At 37.5% G+C, this 18,879-nt stretch overlaps 1 protein-coding gene across 7 annotated transcripts in view; it reads right to left on the bottom strand.

The window, feature by feature from the left end:
- Positions 1 to 7,210: 7,210 nt before the first annotated feature.
- LOC125465463 (LIM/homeobox protein Lhx2) overlaps positions 7,211 to 18,879 on the bottom strand; it is a 49,175-nt gene continuing 37,506 nt past the window's right edge. For 6 of the 7 annotated variants that reach the window (XM_059638220.1, XM_059638216.1, XM_059638218.1 and 3 more), the window contains exon 5: positions 9,904 to 14,368. In XM_059638220.1, the coding sequence (XP_059494203.1) occupies positions 14,078 to 14,368 (291 nt within the window). In that variant the 3' untranslated portion in view covers positions 9,904 to 14,077. The other variant, XM_059638221.1, reaches the window with a different exon arrangement.

The raw sequence follows: 18,879 nt of genomic DNA, 5'->3' as shown, positions 1-18,879 counted from the left end.
ATTTTTGCAATGACTTAAGGAAGCATGTCATTGGAATAAAATAGTATATCTGCTTGCACATTTAATTCTACATCTATTCACTATATCACCATGGTTTCCAAAGCTATACAGCCATGTCATTAACAACCACACAACAGAACTTGTCTTTTGGATGGAACAAAATATTTAAATTCAGAAATGTGTTGTGGAAATAGCTGGAAAAAATATATAAAGTGTTAAGAGAAGGAAAGTACTATATTCTTTTTGGTTTTGGCTAAACTACTGACAAAATAATACATCGTTTCATTTTTAAAAAACCCGAGTTGAAATACAATAATCTGCTTCAGGATGCTACATCATGGACTAAATGTTTAGATTCACAGAGAAATTTCAGCAGTTCTTTATTTTGCAATGCAACACAAATACAAAACAGAGGACATTGAGCATCATTTGAAAATGACTTTTATTCGTTTCTTCATAGCATAAAGATACAGCAACTTGTTCCCATGTCCAATGTATTTAGTCTTTAATTTCTTCAAATCTGCATGGCCAGAAAAGTACATACTGTCTCACTCACACACACGCACATGCACACACATACGCAGACAAACTAAACCAACAGATAATAAAGTGTGAAGCTGGATGAACACAGCAGGCCAAGCAGCATCTCAGGAGCACAAAAGCTGACGTTTCGGGCCTAGACCCTTCATCAGAGATTGAGATATTATTTTCCATATTATTCACTGCAATATCAGCTGTGATTTACAGTATGTTAACAATTCACAAACAACACTCAATGATCAACAAAACGAGGAAAATTCATACACTACACACAGCATGGGAGCATCATTTTTTATGCTGTGACTGTAATCAAGCAATTTTCCTAATTTATGTATTACACTGATAAATAAAAAAGGGCAAATGGCTGATTTATTTAATTATTAAAATAAAACAAATAAATACTATTTCTCAAATCAACATGTTGAAATTAAATTCATTTTGTGAGCCGCTGTGCATCAATATTCTCACTGTCTGAACTTGACAAAAGTTGATCATTGTATTTTTCACCTTATACAGTCTCAGCTCAAAACATTAATCAAGGTAAGTTTTCTGTAAACTTCATTGTCTCTGCCATTGTGTTAAGTTTCTGTTCTTTGTTTTATTTTGAATGCCTCTTATAAATCTTCTGAAAGTCAATATATTGACATTTTCTTCAAATATTTGAATAGTAAAAATAAGTTGGATAAATTATGTAACTATGCTTTGGTGTTGGAATATCAGCAGAGCAATGTGAAAATGACCAAAACATTCCAAGATGAAAATCTCTAAATATGAAAACCCAGTTTTTTTTCTAAAATACCTTTCTCATTGTGTTCTAGTTGTCACTGTTCTGAAGCATTTCTTACAAATCCACTCACTAATTATTGCACCATAGCTTTTATTTGCAGCCTACTTTGTTATGCAAACTAGGAGAAAACTAGACATTCTGTCAGACACGAGCACTGGGCATATTTTAACGGCTTTGACACAATCTACAGCAGTAACATGGTGCCATAATATTGGAATAACCACCAACTAGTCCAATGAATATCATTCACATTTTTCATTGCTTTCAAATTCCATCAGTCAAACCAGTGCAAAATACTTGAAGTGATACATTTTCATACAATCCTGTTTGGATTTTATCGTCATTAGCAGTCCTGCTCTTTTCATTGCCGTCCTTAGATTCACTTGCTTCTAATTAAGCTTGTTAAAATCACCATTAAATCAACGTGCTGTCATTAGTGTGCCAGTTATGAGGTGGTGGTAACACCTTCAGGGCTAGTAATGGCCACAATGTCTGAACAAAATGACATAATCACCATAATTATCAATCCACAACACTAACTTCAATATCTACACTTATGCCTTGAATTTATGGTGTTCTTCTATTGACCCTCAATTTTCTACAATCTGTCTGTGCTGCTGTAGTACTAATCCTTTGCTTTCTCTCTACACATTATTTACTGCAGGAAGTCAGCGTCATTCTCTTTATCCAGAAGTTTCTAATGTTTAGAAGATCAGAATATAATCAGGTACAGTGTTATCATAATGTGTAAACCTCATTAGTACAGTCACCAAAAATATTCCATTTGGAGTCTTTCATGCTAGTATAGATGTACGTCTGTGGATAGGCATTGCACATTTATTAAAATTTGTTTTTACTACAGAAAACAAAGAAACAAGATCTAACAGCAATAATAAACAACAACATTCCAAGTGGCAGGATTTTTACCACAATGGTAAGAATTTGAATTGTCAGCTTCATGACTTACCAATATAATGCATGCTACAGTAAACATTCTGGCATTTTCACAAAGTCTTCTTTCACAAATAGATCTGTGAAACCTCTCAAGATAGCTCACTAGCAGACCTATTTGTTATGTGTAACTAAACCTGGATTTTAAAAAGGTTGAATTTTCCAAGGTTGTCTCAGGGTGCAGGATTAAAAATTCTTCCAGTCAACAGAAAGAGGCAAAGTAGAAAAAGAGAATAATCCAACTGACCACAGGTTAAACAAAGCATTTCCCTTAAATACGTGAAGACAAAGCTCTTTTTGAAACAGGTTCTGATGATTTAAGTCAAAGATCAGGCAAATTCTACATTGGTTCAGGGCCAGAGCTCATTGGCTGAATTATTTTTAAACTCTGTCTCCTAGTATAAGAACTACTGAGCTATTCACTATACTGTTAAAAAGCATAGTTCAGATTACCATTTAGCCTCATTTATATATTCAGCGCATCACAGGGAATTACCACTTTATGTCTACTTCACCCACTATCTTCCAGAACAAACATAAAAACTGACCAAGCGTGTCACTGAATTAAATAAAGTCTTCTGTCATCCCAATCCCTTCACTATCAGAACAATTCAGGTTGTAAGAAGAGACTGCATTATTGGAGTTTTTATCTGAACTAATTTGGCAAATGTGGAAGGAATGATATTGTACCATTAAATGTCTGCAATGGACTTCTTGCATAATTATATGTGAGTTCTGTTGATGTGACAGAACTTGAATGACTGCTGCCAATTCACAAGTAATGGCAGAATAGCGAATTCTATCAGTATTTTGTTTACATTATTTCTGAATCCTTCAAACTTTATTCCATGTCAATGAATAATAATGTTTGTAGTTAATGAAATTAGTAGCTCCCATGGAACAAACTGCAAAATCCTTGACAAAGCAGCAAATCAAAAGATTAACCAACTGAAAGTTGTGACAATTTACCGAATTAGGATCATTGAAAGTGATTATCTATGAAAACACACACTTGGTGACTTCCTAAGTAAGAAAGTCAACTGAAAGCAACTAATGTGTTTGCTGTGTTACTTTCAATTGATTGTCTAGGATTGTAAAAATTAGCACTTTCAAAAAGGATCTATTTTAGAAAGCAGTCAGAATATGAAGTTCACTAATACACAGTAATTGAGGTGAATAACAGAGATAACAAGGTGTGGAGCTGGATGAACACAGCAGGCGAAGCAGTATCTTAGGAGCACAAAAGTTGACGTTTCGGGCCTAGGCCCTCATCCTGAAACGTCAGCTTTCCAGCTCCTAAGATGCTGCTTGGCCTGCTGTGTTCATCCAGCTCTACACCTTGTTAACTCAGATTCTCCAGCATCTGCAGTTCCTATTATGTCTGAGGTGAATAACAGATGTATTCAAGGGCAAGCTAGATAACCATATGATGGGTTTTGATGGATTGAAGTGGAACAAAATACATGAGGAGCATAAACAGTACATGGACATTAGTTCCAAATTAAATATTAGTAATACTTTGCAACGTCTGCCACCAAATTGTCTATCTATCCATGAAACTTTTAAAAACAAGACTTGAGGCACAGTTTCACTTTTCATGAAAGTAAGAAGAGAAAATGATTTGGCAGATGACTGCAGAGAAATACTGGCCCCAAGCATATGGACGTGTTGGACAAACATATGGACGTACATGGAATAGTGTAGGTTGGATGGGCTTGAGATCGGTATGACAGGTCGGCACAACATCGAGGGCCGAAGGGCCTGTACTGTACTGTGCTGTAATGTTCTATGTTCTCAATTAAGTGTTGGGAGGATATTTTCACAACCAAGTTGTTCAGAGATGTTATTACACAGCTCTGGAGTAAGTCGGATACGAACCTCCTGGCTTAGAGATAGGGACACTCGAACAATGCCACAAGAGCTGTCAACTGCTAGGCAAAAGGTCTGTTGGCACCTTTTCAACTTGCCCAGAATGAAGGTCCTTTAAATGGTAAATCATAGCCACTTCCAGGTTTCACTTTACCACTGGTTCAATTAGCTGCCTTCTTGGGAGAAGTGGCTCCTCTACAAGAGCCACCTGCCCGCCACAGGAGATGGGCAAACCTCTATTTTCCTTAATCAGGGACAAGGTCGTGGGCAAGGGACTGGTTGCTAAAAGACACTAAACCTTACCAGTGATCTCCTGAGGATCTCTCTCCACAGTCCCAAAAACCCACGAGACCTGAAAGTAAAAGTCACCAGTGGATCAGTGGAAGTCTAGACCACCCCCCTGTAATGATCTCTAGGATTAGGAAACTATTGGATTCTGATTGGTCGGTAGTTTCCAATAAGACTCAATTGTTCTTGAGGATGGAGAATCTGTCACCACTGAACACTGCCTCGCTCACTCTCAGGCTGAGAAATGTGGAATCTTGGCATTAGGAATGAACCAATGGAGGTAGCTTTCAAAATGGAATAGAATCTATAATGAAGTGGGCAGTCCAGTTAATTAGCTTACCACCCAAGCTGGGAATAAAATCATTGGCCGGAACCCATTTCACTATTCCATATAATTCAAATTCACAGCTAAGCATGATTACATTCATTACTTTATAATTGGTTTCATTCCCAGATTTGAGGTAAGTTCAAAATGTCAGATTGCCAATTATCCAATAACTTTCTTTTTGCACTGGGGACCAATGGTGTTCGTTCTGACATAACAGATAAATGTGTGATTCACTGTGCTTACAGCTCAGTATAAGTAAAAATACAAACCCACAATACACATTTTAGTCTTAAAATACACCTTAAAACAGATCTTTATGTGTTGGTTATTTTAAAACTTCCTTGAATACTCCAAGTTTATTTATTTTATCTTTTTATTGGCCTCTTATTCAATGCTGCATCCTATCTCCATTCCTATTAAATTCCCCATATCTGACACCATTCCCTGTTTGGAAATATGAGCATCTGGTTTACTCCATAATCTCTATGAATGCCACACAGTAACTGCGCAAAGAATTTTGATTCATTTTTCACTCCTAGTTTGGGCAGTATCATGTGTCTGTTGACCGACCCACACCGATCCCCCTCCCTAACAACAAGTCAAGTGAATATGTGTATTTAACAAAAGAAAGAAGAAAGTAAGAAAGATTTGCATTTATAAAGGACAGTTTATGACTGCAGAATGTCCCAGTGTTTTATACAGCCAATGGGCCATTCCTTTGAATTGTGTACATTTTTTTCAATGTCGATAACAGACAGAAAGCTGCTGCATATAGGTCTGAAAGGGTCAATACTTAATTGAGTGCAAAAAGCACCACCCACTGTGATGATATTCGGGAGACTTGGTGTAAGAGGTCTTGTGGGAGACAGACCTAAGGCTAGCTCCTGCCAACAGTCTTTGTAATAATGTAAAGCCTACCTTTATAAACCATAAATAATTGCTGAGATGGAATAGTCCAAATCTTATTTACTCAACAAGACTTTTGTTAAAACAGAGAGCTGCAACCCTTGCACAGCAGGCCATGAAAACCCCTGAAGAACTCACATACTATAAAGATATCAGATAACAAGGCTTGGAGCTGGATGAACACAGCAGGCCAAGCAGCATCAGAGGAGCAGGACAAGGGAGGTGCAACTGTAGTATGGCACACTGACCTCTACATCGCCAAGGCCAGATGTCAACTCTCCGACACCTCCTCCTACCGCCCCCTTGATCATGACCCCACCCTCGACCATCAAACCGGTCTTCCTGCTCCTCCGATGCTGCTTGGCCTGCTATGTTCATCCAGCTCTACATCTTGTTTTCTCAGATTCTCCAGCATCTGCAGTTCCTACTATCTCTGAAACTACTATAAAGATATGACAGGCAACACACACCTAATCTGTTCACAGACATGTCTCACACATAGCAATTTAATAATGGACACATAATCTGCTTGCTAGTGATGGCAGTTGCAGAAACTATTTTGGAGCAAAAGAACTTCCAAGCCCAGCTTTGAAATAGTGTCTTGGGATCTCTAACATCCAGAGAGAGGATGGCAGCAGATGTCTTATTTGAAAAGTGGTCCCTAATACTGCATAGACATATCAATATGGATTATACGTTCCGGGACAATGGATTGGGGCTTCAACCCTATAATTCCCCCTTATGTATCACCATTCAGCATCAGACCACAGTAATCAGGTGAAAGGCCATGGAAAAAATAAGATTCTGAAAGGGTCCCTAAAGTTCAGAAAATGCTACGAAGGTGGGGTAGAGGCTGATGAAATTCTAACCTCCCATGACACCAGGAGGTGGTCAGAAGGGGAGAGTGTTGAAATTTCAAAAATGGGAAAGGCAATCTGGCCAATTCCAAATGTTCACCACTTTCATTTTTAATAAAGCGGTTTTGAGGAAGAGTAACTAACATGCTGTTGAGAAGCTAAATATGCTAATATGGCTTAAATTTCACCTCAAATTTTAGCAGGTGTTTAGACTTAATAGTTATGGATCAAGTCTCCAAGGAATTGGGAAACCTGGCACCTGAAGGAATATGGGATTGATAGCATCTAACAAGTAAGTGTTTTTCCAGCACAGTTTGAAGGCCAATTCATGTCCACCCAAAACAAAAGCAAACTTGCTTCCTCCATCAACAATCTTCCAACCTGTGATATGTTCAACTCTTTCATGTTCTCACTTTCACCAACAAACTATCCAGAACACCCTGTTCCAGCACATGCTTTCCCATCAGACAGTCCAGCTGCCACCCATTACACAGAAAATGAAAAAAAAAGAAACAAATTAGAAATTGCTGGAAAAACTCAGTAGGTCTGGCAGCATCTGTGGAGAGAAAGCAGAGTTAATGTGACCCTTCTTGAGAAAGGTTATGAAAAAAATTAAGCTGGTTGGACAACAACCTCCACTCCCCTCCCACCCAGTTTCCCTCCTTACAAAACAAACATTCCAAATCAAATGCAAAAATTGGACGCGAAAAAATTCCTTCTGCGCTGTATCATGCATGGTGACTTACTACATTCAACTCACCCCTTTAACATATTGTGCTTGCAGTAGAGCACAAAACAACACAATTCTTGAGAAATTTTTAATGAGTCAATAATTGTAATTTTGCACTCATGTAGACTTTCTGTAGGATTTTTACAGTCCAACATCTTTGAAGAACTCTCTGCTTTTACTTGTGGTAAGGGCATACCTGAGTAAAAGTTATCAATCACAGTTATGCATTGCACTTAATAAAGGACATCATCGGCAAGTTCCAGTTCAGCTTAGAATCAGTGTTAATCCTCTAACAGGCGAGCCCCACCACATTTCCAGCTGACCATGAAACAGTATCTCACAAAGGTTATGAAAATCCTTGTCGTGAACCTGTCTTGTTCAATCCCATTCCCCAGAGTTTCATTCAAAATCCAGGGACATGACGTTGAATAATATGCAGTGTAGAAAGTCAACAGCAAATACAACCAACATACAACTATTCAAGTAATGCATCGCTGCAATTAATATATACATTTCTGTTTTTTGATATAAAAACAGTTCAAACATATTAAATTACCCAGTTCGTTCGTGTTGACTTGGTGTCTTCTGCTGATGCTACAATTGAATCTGCTTCCATTAGTTATACATGAGAAAATAAAAGTACATTTCTAATAACTGAACGACACCAGAATATTATACATCAAAAATATCCGGTGGCTTATTGATGCATAAGTATCTTATGTTGTAGTCAGGAGGGAAGATTTAAGCAAAAATACAAATACAGAGCTTGTGTTTTTCTTGTTTTTCTTCATTTCTTGCAGATTTAAGTTTCTCTAAATACTTAATCATTTTGTTCACATTATCTAAACACAGAAAGTTAAAGTACCATAAAAATGAAATTATTTTTGAAAGTTGTAAATAGACATCTTTTACATAATTGTGTAACCTCAGCAAAAATGTCTTCATTTTCCAGTGTAAAATATATTGCAAAAGTGGAATTACAGAATCACACAAAATGAACTATAGCTTAATGTTCACTTCCCCTTCCCAGTTCTGCAGCCTCAATAACATCCTTCCATTCCTTTAAATTTATCATCTTTTGGTTTCTGTTTCCACTACTTCACGTGATGCAGCTGTTCCAATACAGCAACTGGGCATGAAAACTGTTCCCAATGTGCAACCAACTGACAGAAGATAGAGAAAAGCTGCTTGTTGACTTGCCATGAGATTGTGACAACCTATGAGGAAGCACTTTGCTGTCAGATTGTGTCTAGAGATGACATTATTCAGATACAAAACTCTCTGTTGAGGAATTTCCAAAAAGGGATGCCAAAACCAGTTGCTTCATAGCTCTGGGCTCTAGCACACTAGGAATCTGTGCCAACTGACCCAGTTTCAGAAACTCTTACTGAGACTTTGGTTCAAATAAGATACTTCTGTTCTCAAAGGTTCGGTTGGCTATGAATTCAATGCTCTTGGGCCCTTTAGACCGTTTTAAGTTACATAGTTTTGACTGATAGATAAAATAATTAATAATAATAAATCATTATGTTTCATTGGAGAAAGAAAGCAGCATCGCATGTCATTTAAAAATGTGTTTTATGTTGGCTAACCACGGAATGCCATTAGCGGCAGTCATGGAGGGCCACTAGTTAAGGCCGGGGTGGGAACCTACAGATTGGAGCACACTGTTCCAATGGGTGGAGCATGTATGAAGGCAAGGATGTGGAGGCACAAATTGAGAAAGCATTACTTTGTAAAATGCACCATATCTGCAAAGATTAATTATCTCTTCATCTAATACCTACCAAAACACTGACAATGAAGAATTTATTTACCAATGCTGTTTGCAGCCACACTAAACAAAGCTTTTATTAACTGAAGTCAGATCAATATCTATTTCAGTGTTGTACTTTAGTATCAAGGGACCAACCTATACGCGTTTCTTTCATGACTTATTGGAGCTTTCCCGAAACAGTATAATAAATTACATGATTTACACAAGTGCAAAATTCAAGTCAGTTCTTCAATGCAGCTAGGAATCTAAAAATACTAAAGCCAACTGAATTCAGACAATAAGAACTCTTTCATCACAAACATGTGTGAAGACTTTGATTTATTAATCAAAAAGCTGCCTGAGTATATTTACCTCATTCACTGAAGATTGGACCTGTTTTAATGAGGACAAATTGAAAAGCAGGTACCTTGCAGAAGAACTGAGAAAAGCATGCCCAGTATTTAGATAAAGAACAATAGCTGAGCTCTGTCATGGGTAGCTTATTGTATTATGCCACTGGTTGGATCTAACTGCAGAAGACTGTGAAAGAACCTACTGTATTATTATTCATGAATTCATTGTTGTTATTATCTGATCGCACATTTCCCATTTGGGAGCATTGTTTGCCTTCTCCTTTGCAGCAAGAGCAAGTATTGTACCTTTGCAGCAGTCTTTCTTTTAATTGAAAAAATGCCCAGCAAGCATTTTACATTTTTTCAACATCAATATAGTAAACTAATATAAGCAGCTCACTTTTCAAATGACCTCTGTCTTGAAGTCACCTAGTTTCCAGTCTTAAAATTTTCATTCTTTTAACGATAGGACATTTCAAACTTCGGGAATGGCAGTCTCAATTGGCCCAAATACTTGCTCTACCTGCAAAAAAATCATATTTACAAATTGGTTAACCCCTAAATAATGTCTAATCTTTTGCTTTAATCTAAGAGCTTTCATATCTCAAGAAAGAAAGAATGCAATGACTCTAATTGAATGGGACTTATGTTCTTTTTTCATCTTGTTATCATATCACATATGTCATGTTGGGTTTATAGCTTCAATCTTTTAGCCAGGGGTGCCTTTCTGCTAAGGGAAACATGCCCACCATTTTTTCTTTGTATGAATTACATGAATTTATAGGCAAAATTCATTGCCAAGAAAACGCTTGAAAAATGTCAATTACGTTATACTAATTTATACGTGTCAACAAAAATGGAGACTGTTTAATACATCACATTCAACTGCACAAGAATGTGTACAGGACAGTACAATTGGTATATTAGAAAATGTACAGCATTCAAAGCCAGCGTGCTTCTCATAATCAGACAAGACCAAACATCAGAACAATAAAAAGGGTCAGCAAATTCAGTGAAGTGTATGTTTGAAATTCCATAGTATCTTTGTAAACCTCTGATCACATGTCTTGTGTAACTTGCTGCTATAAATGTATTTCCATCTCCCTCTCATAAGTAAGTCAAATGTCTTTTCAATTGTTACTTTACCTAGTTCATCCAATTTTTTTCATTTTTTTAAAGAATGCTAAAAGATATGTCATCCACTCAGTAATTGATGCATGTTTAACTGATCCATAATTTCATTTTTATCATGAGATACTGATGCCCACAGTACTTCCAATTGTTGGCAAATTGGCTGGAGTTTACCGCGAATTCCTGTAGTGTACACTGCACATATTGTACCATAGCGCATTCTGACAGCTGGTTCACCATTGTGAAAATGCAGAACCTATGAATGTTGCCGATGCTATTGACTCCTGACAGCTACCAAAACACGTGAGTGAACCACTGCCACTCACTTCACTAGGGGAAGTAGCCTCTTCACTCTATAATCAGTGTTTGAGATTAGAAAGGGAATTGGGACTTCAAACAATTGCCTCTCACATCGAAAATAGCCCATTGAATTTTTATACATGTGAAGTCACAATCATCTGGGCACTGAAATTACCATTCACATTCAAAGAATAAAAATATAGAATTCCACAAGGTGGTATTTACAATATCCACACTTTCAGTAGAATGTTCTTTATATAATATTATTTCCCACTGTACAATCTGCCAAAACTCTAGTACTTTTCATTTTAACAAATATTATTATTAGTCATTTTATGATCCCTGGCAGCTAACAGTTATCAGACTTCCCTCATCTGTAAATTGGCCTGTACCTCTATTTAAGACTAAAAGTTAAAGTTGTAAATGTAATTAGCCATAGACACAAAGAATTCCCTCGACATGCATTTAAGGTCCTCCAAAAGGAATTAGCATATGGCAACATTGTATTTAATGGTAGTTTTATTCAAACTGAATGCTTGTTTCACAGTTTAGAGCTATTTCTACATTACAGACACATGGTGTTAAGGTGGCATCTTATGTTTTGGATACCCAATACAAGCCTGGCATCTTTTGTCATAGCTATTTTCTTGTAGATTGTATGCTGTTAAAACTTGTTTAAACAGGAGCACAATAATCACTGAGAAATAAAAACCATCCCAGTAAACACAAAGTACAACCTTCTTAGATCTCTTGCATATTTACATGAAACTGAGCTCTTATCTTTATTGAATGCCAATTAATATATTTAGAACACATTGAGCTTCCCACAGGCTTACAGTCACTTCGCAATCAGTTTTACCCTCTCCAAAATAATACCTAGTATGGCAGATGCCTTCAAAAAAAGCAGTCCTTATTCGTCATCATCCAACACTTATACAAATTTAAATTTAAAGAGTTATTCACCCATGTAACAACTTTACAAAATGAGCAACTGTTTTCCCCTATCTCTCTAAGACCTCCTTGTTCTAAAATTACTGGAATTCCGAGAACTTGGAAATTCAGAAGCTGAGCACTAGTTTCACAAACAGGCACATTGGGATTCAAGCCTATCTTTCAAATCACTTCAAACTGCCTGGAGTGAGGATTGCAGTTCAACAGGAAATCACAGAGAACTAGTGAAATGGTTTGTCTCAGACTCTGGGGAACATTTGACAGGTCAGTCCTTCACATCTGCCTCCTGCTGGCTGACCATGGAACAGCATAACCAGCAATCGCAGCAGTTTCACACACTACATTGTTCCTTCCATCCCAACAGAAGGAATTTGCAGTGCTCAATAAATGCAGAGCCAAAAGAAAACACAAAATTGACTTTCTATGAGTTTTACGTGCCAAAATAAATCCTTTGTCAAACTATTTTGGCAAAATGGATGGAAAGCAAAGAGTTAATCAGCAAAGTTCACTAGTAAGGTTTTTGAACTGAAAGAAAACTTTATGCAGTTAGAATAACTTCTACCATTGGCAAAAGACAGCACAGTTATTGTTCCAAGACATTCAAATTTCATTCCTGCTTTTTAAGTCTTGGTAATATAAAGTTATTAAATCCAATGTTATTATTTTTAAACATAAAATTTACCACATTGTGGTCTTTATTTTCTGAACAAAATAATATTTTTCACAAAGAGCAGGATGGTCTATGAGAGCTGTGATTCACTGAGACTAATGCAATAGGTTGCATGCATCCCCTCTGCTACATAAAGCAATCACAAAATTGTTTTCAATTGTTCATATAATTAACAATAAGTGGAACCATCCATTTGAAATTGGATAAACTACTTCATAACTGTACAGTAATGCCACTGAAAGAGGAAATCCTGTAAATACATTGTCAATAAGAATCATTGAATTGCTGTCTTCCAAGCTTTTTGTATGAATATGGGGTTGTACATAAGGTCATCAGCTAATGTGAGTCTGAATGATAATTTCATTGCCCAGATTGAGATAACTTACTGTCACGAATCATCAGTTAATAACCCAAGTGCAACCAGTGTGGAAAGGTAAAATAGACGAACCCTCAAAAAGTAGTGTTACATCACAGATGTTGCATTATGGACATTTCTTTAGAGAGGCAAAGACCAAAAGGGGTGAAATGGGTCTATGCCAGCTGCAAAAACACAGGCTCACAGTGATTCAGCAGCCTGTTATACACTGTGTCTGCTTTTTATTTTCCATTAACTTGGAAAATATTCCCCAGATTTTAAATGTCAAAACAAGTAAATGTGACAGAATGACTTGGAAGTAGCTCTGTAAATGGAGTTTGAATTTTCAATCTTTGAATTTCAATACGAAGAAGATTGGGCAGATTGAAAAAAATCAGCTGCTAACATCTACCTTTTATTGCTGGCATTATCTGATTTCACCCCCAGACAGCTTTGGGCTCATTAAAGAGGCTTTTCATGTCATTGAAAGCATTGCGGTCTGCTATGTTAGCTAAACTGGGCGCCCTGTAGTATTTTAAATTTACTTAACAATCCCCAGACATGAATGCATTAAATAATGCAAAACAAATGTACATGGGACAGAAGCTCAACATCAAAAGGAAATGACTGGAGGTTTGATTTTGAGACAGCCCAATGAAATCAAATGCTACCTTCCCAAGCAACAGTTAAAGACCCCTGAATTCGCAGTGATCATCGAGGTATGACAGTTACCCCAAATGAATTCAAGGGTGATTTGACACAATGCAACTCTTCCTAGCTTTCAGCCTCAAACTGCAAACCTTCAACATTCAGAATATGTTTTTTCCCTTTTCGCACTTTAGCACAACTTTATTGATACTGACCTTTTACTTTGACATTCTAAAAAGGTTTCTGAACCTTCAATGTAGCAGAAAGACAACTGGTAAGAATCAACCCCATGAATCTGAATTGAATGCAGATGCAGTCCATTGTGTGTTTATGAGACAGTGTATAAGGCACATGACAGTCTTTGAAAACTTAGGAGTACACATAATTCCTAGCCAACTTTATTGAACGGTTCAGATTTTGATTTCATTCCCTTGATCAGTCCACAAAATTGTACAGTTACACAAAAGGGCATCGAAGTTAACTCTGCAAAGATTCTCCGCAGCTTGTAAACTTTTTTTTTCCAGAACATTGACTTGTCTCAGTTTTCAGTACAGATCCATAGTGCTGTTAGTCAGTTGTACAAAGCATCTAATAAAAATACAGTTATAATTAAACTAAGAATTTCCTCTTCTCCATAGGAATCATGTAAAAGAGTTCTCAGAAAAGGTTTGTGAGAGTAGTTTGTGTAGGGCTTCGGGATTCGTGGGCTTCGAGGCTACCAGGCACAGACGTCAAAACTGACGTCACGGTTGGCATAGAAGGGTTAGTCAAGTCAGTTAAAGTAGTAGAAGTGCTTGAAGGGCTAAGAGAGGCGTTGGAAATTTCTGATGCTGGGCCAGACGGCGTTGCTGCTTGAAGTACTGTACCATCAGATGCTTTATCAACCCCTGCATTTTCCTGACGTAATAGATTCCTTCTGAATTTTGCTCTTGCATTTTGGAACCAAACCTGCAAACCAATTTGATGTAATATTGTACCAGTTTTGAACCCAGAGAGATTTTAAATTATGTAAAACGATCGCAACAGAAAATATATTGTACCTGCAACATACCACATAACTACTACACTTCTGAAGATTCTAATCTGCAAGATTAAATTTTGAAATTCTACCACCTTCTCAAATTAACCTCTGATTAGTTTCTTGCTTTTTGTTGCAAGGACAGCGAATTAAGGGACATTCTAAAAGTGCGTAGATTTAACTGTGCAATGGAGAATAGCAAAACAGATTCCATGAAGGGGATTTTTTACCAACAGAAATCAATTTAAAGGAATTGAACAATTATAGGGGTCACTCAGTGATTACAAAGTGTGCCAAGAAAACCTAAACCTTTTATTTAAAAACCAGATACTGCTGTGACACATTTATTTCTAAAAGATGTATCTCTTTAAGCTCATTTTTTGATAGAATGAAGTGTCACCAAATCATACCAAAATAGTGTCAACTCTCAGCTTTTTTCTCTACAGTTATGGTCTCACAGATATGTGGATCTACTTTCAACAAACTTGCAGTCTTTAATTTCTTCTGACCATTTCACTTACTATTAAAACCTAAAGGTTCTAGCGTAATGATAAGTAAAAATTGAAGATTCCTTCCCTAGGCTTTAATTTAATATTTGCACAATTCCAATTGTTAATGTTTGTTTAAACAGTGTTACTCAGATAAAAGCTGAAGGAAAATGTGAACTAACTTCATTACAAGTGCCTGTACTCGTATTAACGTCTATTTCTACTGAAAGTAGCTTTCATAGAAAGATAGTTTTAAATCCTTACAATGACCTTTAAGTGATAAATTATACTATTACCCACTAGATTATTAAAATAAAAGTTCTGTCTGCATAGATGTTGGTTGTTGCAATCCAATGACAAACAATAACAGTGACCTTGCAATTCTGTGCCATAAGTAAAATATGAAACCTGTCGTCCTTTTCAGTAAATAAATGCATTGGGGACACCATTTCAATCACCAGAAGCCTGATTCTAAATTATCATTTGATTCTATGCATATAAAATTATACCTTTATGCCAAATCAATGTGTGTAATATGCCTAATACATTGATATTAAATGTTGATGAGTTGTATCCCAGCGCATTTTTTGATGAATATGTCTCAAGGTAAATAAAAATAGTTAAATCTAAATGTTGCAGCATTTTCTGATATTATGAACTGCAGGCATTTTGGAAATAGACATCCATCAATTTCATCTACAGTGCGTTTTCCAAGCAGAGAGGGAACAGGGATACAATAAGTCCTCCAACATTGACACAAGAACCACTGAACAACCCCTTTAACTGGCAATTCCTGATATGAGTACTGCTTTACTTCCTTAGCATTTGAGCACTGTTTTGTCTAATGACAATGATACAGATCAATTTAAACATGACAACACACACACAAACACATAAGCATGCAAGTCATACAAAAGATGTAAATTCTGTGATTTTCAGGCAACCCATTTCAAACCAAAAAAAAATGAGTGTGTATGTGTACACGGGGCTTCACATATTAAAACAATCCTTGAAGTTGTGTCTGGTTCTATTGCTCCAGTACTTGAGGCCAGTAAACTTCCAAAAAGTTTAAAGAACTCTGACAATATTACAGTTGTAACAGCAGTATATCAGGTGTCAATGAAATCCCACAAAAAATACTGCCTCGTGATTAACAGCAGGGTTATATTTGCCTACAATATTTGCTTTTCCAAAACCTGCAACAGCTTTGGTCAGAAGTGTTCCTGGACAATTACTCCCCACTTTGGGAAAACAGATCACCAAATTAGCCATTTCACTTAAGTAGAGTTTAAAAAACAACCCGATACTCCAAATTTCAGAATCTCATTGGTTTAACTATTTTAAAATATTTTAGAACATAAATACAAAGGTGATATAAATTGTATTGGTCAAGTGTGAATGACATTGTTTAAGATGCCCTTTTCTGATCTTTTACTGGGAGACTTGATGAAGAGGGATCAAAAAAGATTTATTTTATTACAGGTACTGGATTTAATTTCTATTCTGAAAGAAGATACTCCTCAGAGATTATCTTTTTGATTTTTTTTCCAAAGTTGGTTAAAATTCCAGCAATTTAAAAATACAGCTCCCAGAGAAAGCAATTTGACAAGCAAAACTTCTTTTCTATTCTAGTCTACTGATGAAGCGAAGTAGGGGAAAGAAGAATAAGGTGAACAACACTCAGTAAAAGGGTCAGTGTAACATTAGTAGAAGGGATTGTGAATATAGAAAAAGAGACAAAGCTTGCTGCATAGTTTGTTAAATATAAACAGCCACCACACCAATAAGACAGAACAAGGGTTCAAAACATTGGAGCAGGATTTGGGTACATTTTGTCAATTCTCACTTTGAATTCCTCCACGTCCCACCCTGACCCATGAAGTTTAAATATATTTATTGAAAGGAGCTATCCGTTTGTGACTTGGTGGTATATTAAGCTTTAAATCTAAGTTCTGATGTTTACATTTTGAGTATTGATTCCATGTATATTTCACTTATAATAGAATTTTGACTGTTTCACAGTTAAAACTATAATGATCAGTATTACAGGAAAAGACACATTTTGTTGAACCTTCCTCTTGTAGTCATCAGGATATTCACAAGGTATACCAATATAAGTAAAAGAACAATGTTCTATACTGTATGAAAGGAGTGGCTAACTTATTCACATGGGAGAGCGCAGTTCACTTTATCTCTTCCTTCAGAACAGGTGAGCAAATTTAAGGGAGAAAATGGCTGCTACAAAGGTGAACATCTTCAAAAAAAATTCAAAAGCAATAAGAGCAAGCAATAGAAACTGGCTTCAAAAAATGCCAGGCAACAAAGCTTAATAACAAAACCAATTTTTGCCCTGTTGGTTAAGAAGTGGAATGAGAGAAAAAGAATAGATGAGCCCAAACAGAGGGAAAGTAGGGCAGACAAAGGAATGGGTAAAGGTCAGCCTGGGAGAATGAACAGCTGCTAATGGGGACCATTAATGGCTGACAATGGGTTATTTGTGGCAGCAGCCCATGTGTTGACCTTCAACGCAAGGTTTCTTCACCTTCCCACAGATTGCTTTGTGAACCCCCCTCCCTTTTTATCCCTCCCACACTTTTATCCCTCTCCTGCTGTTTCTCCCACCACCTTCTCTCTTACACTCATCTCCACCCCCCACCCCCTCAACAACACCCATTCTATACACTTTGGCCCTCTCTCTTATCCCTCTCACTCTGTTTGTCTTTAACCTCAATAATCCATTGGGCTCTGCACTCCAAAAATTTCCACCAGCACCAGTACCATACCATCGGGATGAACATGGCCACAGTTTTCTTTTCTAGAAAGACTTGCAAATTGTTAAATGCTTTTTGTAAAAATGAAATGAAAGGAAGATTGATGGGAGCGACTGGACAGCCTGACTATGGTTCTCCCCAATTCCATCGCAGTCCTATTCATTGTTTCACTTTGCCATCTGACTCCCACTGCCATCACCTCATGCTGCAATCCTCATCTCCGGCTCTTCCTTCCCAAGCCACAGTCTCTCTCCTGTTTCCAGACCCAGTCTACAGGCTCATCACAATAGCTCCAGATCCCAGGCTGCTCGGTGCTCCTCCAATCACATATTGGCTTTCTCCTGCCTTTGCTGCTCATCAGGAAAGCCTAAAGTAGCATAAACAGGAGATAATAGCCACTGATCGGAGGAGGTTGACCTCAGAAAACTCTCTTTTTTAATTCACCTGTGGGATATTATGCATCACTGGCTGGACCATCATTTCTCGCCCATTGCAAGCTGACCTTGAGCTGATGGTAAGCTGTCCTCTTAAACCACTGTAGTCCACATGCTGTAGGTAAAGCCGTTAGGGATGGAATTCCAGGCCTTTGACCCAGCAAAGTGAAGAAACAATGACATATTTCTGAGGCAGGATGGTGAATGGCTTGGAGAGGAACTCACAGACGGTGGTGTTCCCATGTATTTGCTGCTCTTGCCCTCATAGGGTGGCATGGTGGCTCAGTGTTTAGTACTGCTGCCTCACAGCACCAGAGATCTGAGTTCAATTCTGCCCTTGGCCAACTGTCTGTGTGGGGTTTGCACATGCTCCCTGCGCCTCCAGATGCTGTGGTTTCCTCCTGCAGTCCAAAGCTGTGCAGGTTAGATGAATTGGCCATGATAAATTGCCCATAATGTTCAGTGATGTGCAGGCTAGGTCGATTAGCCATGGGAAATGCAGGGTTACAAGGATAGGGTAAGGTTTGCCCTGGCTGGTGCGAACAGTTGGTGTGGACTCAATGGGCCCAATGGCATGCTTCAACATTGTAAGCATTCTATGATTCTAGATGGGTTTGGAAAGTGCTGTCTAAGGAGCCTTGCTTAATTTCTGTAGTGCACCTGGTTCCTGACCATCAATGATGGAGCGAGTGGATGTTTGTGAATGTGGTGCCAATCAAACAGGCTGCTTTGTCCTGTGTGGTTTCAA

This window comes from Stegostoma tigrinum, chromosome 29 (genome assembly GCF_030684315.1).
Source record: "Stegostoma tigrinum isolate sSteTig4 chromosome 29, sSteTig4.hap1, whole genome shotgun sequence".
NCBI lineage: Eukaryota > Metazoa > Chordata > Chondrichthyes > Orectolobiformes > Stegostomatidae > Stegostoma > Stegostoma tigrinum.
Note: the sequence above shows the minus strand (reverse complement) of the source record. Positions and strands in the feature narration are given on the sequence as shown.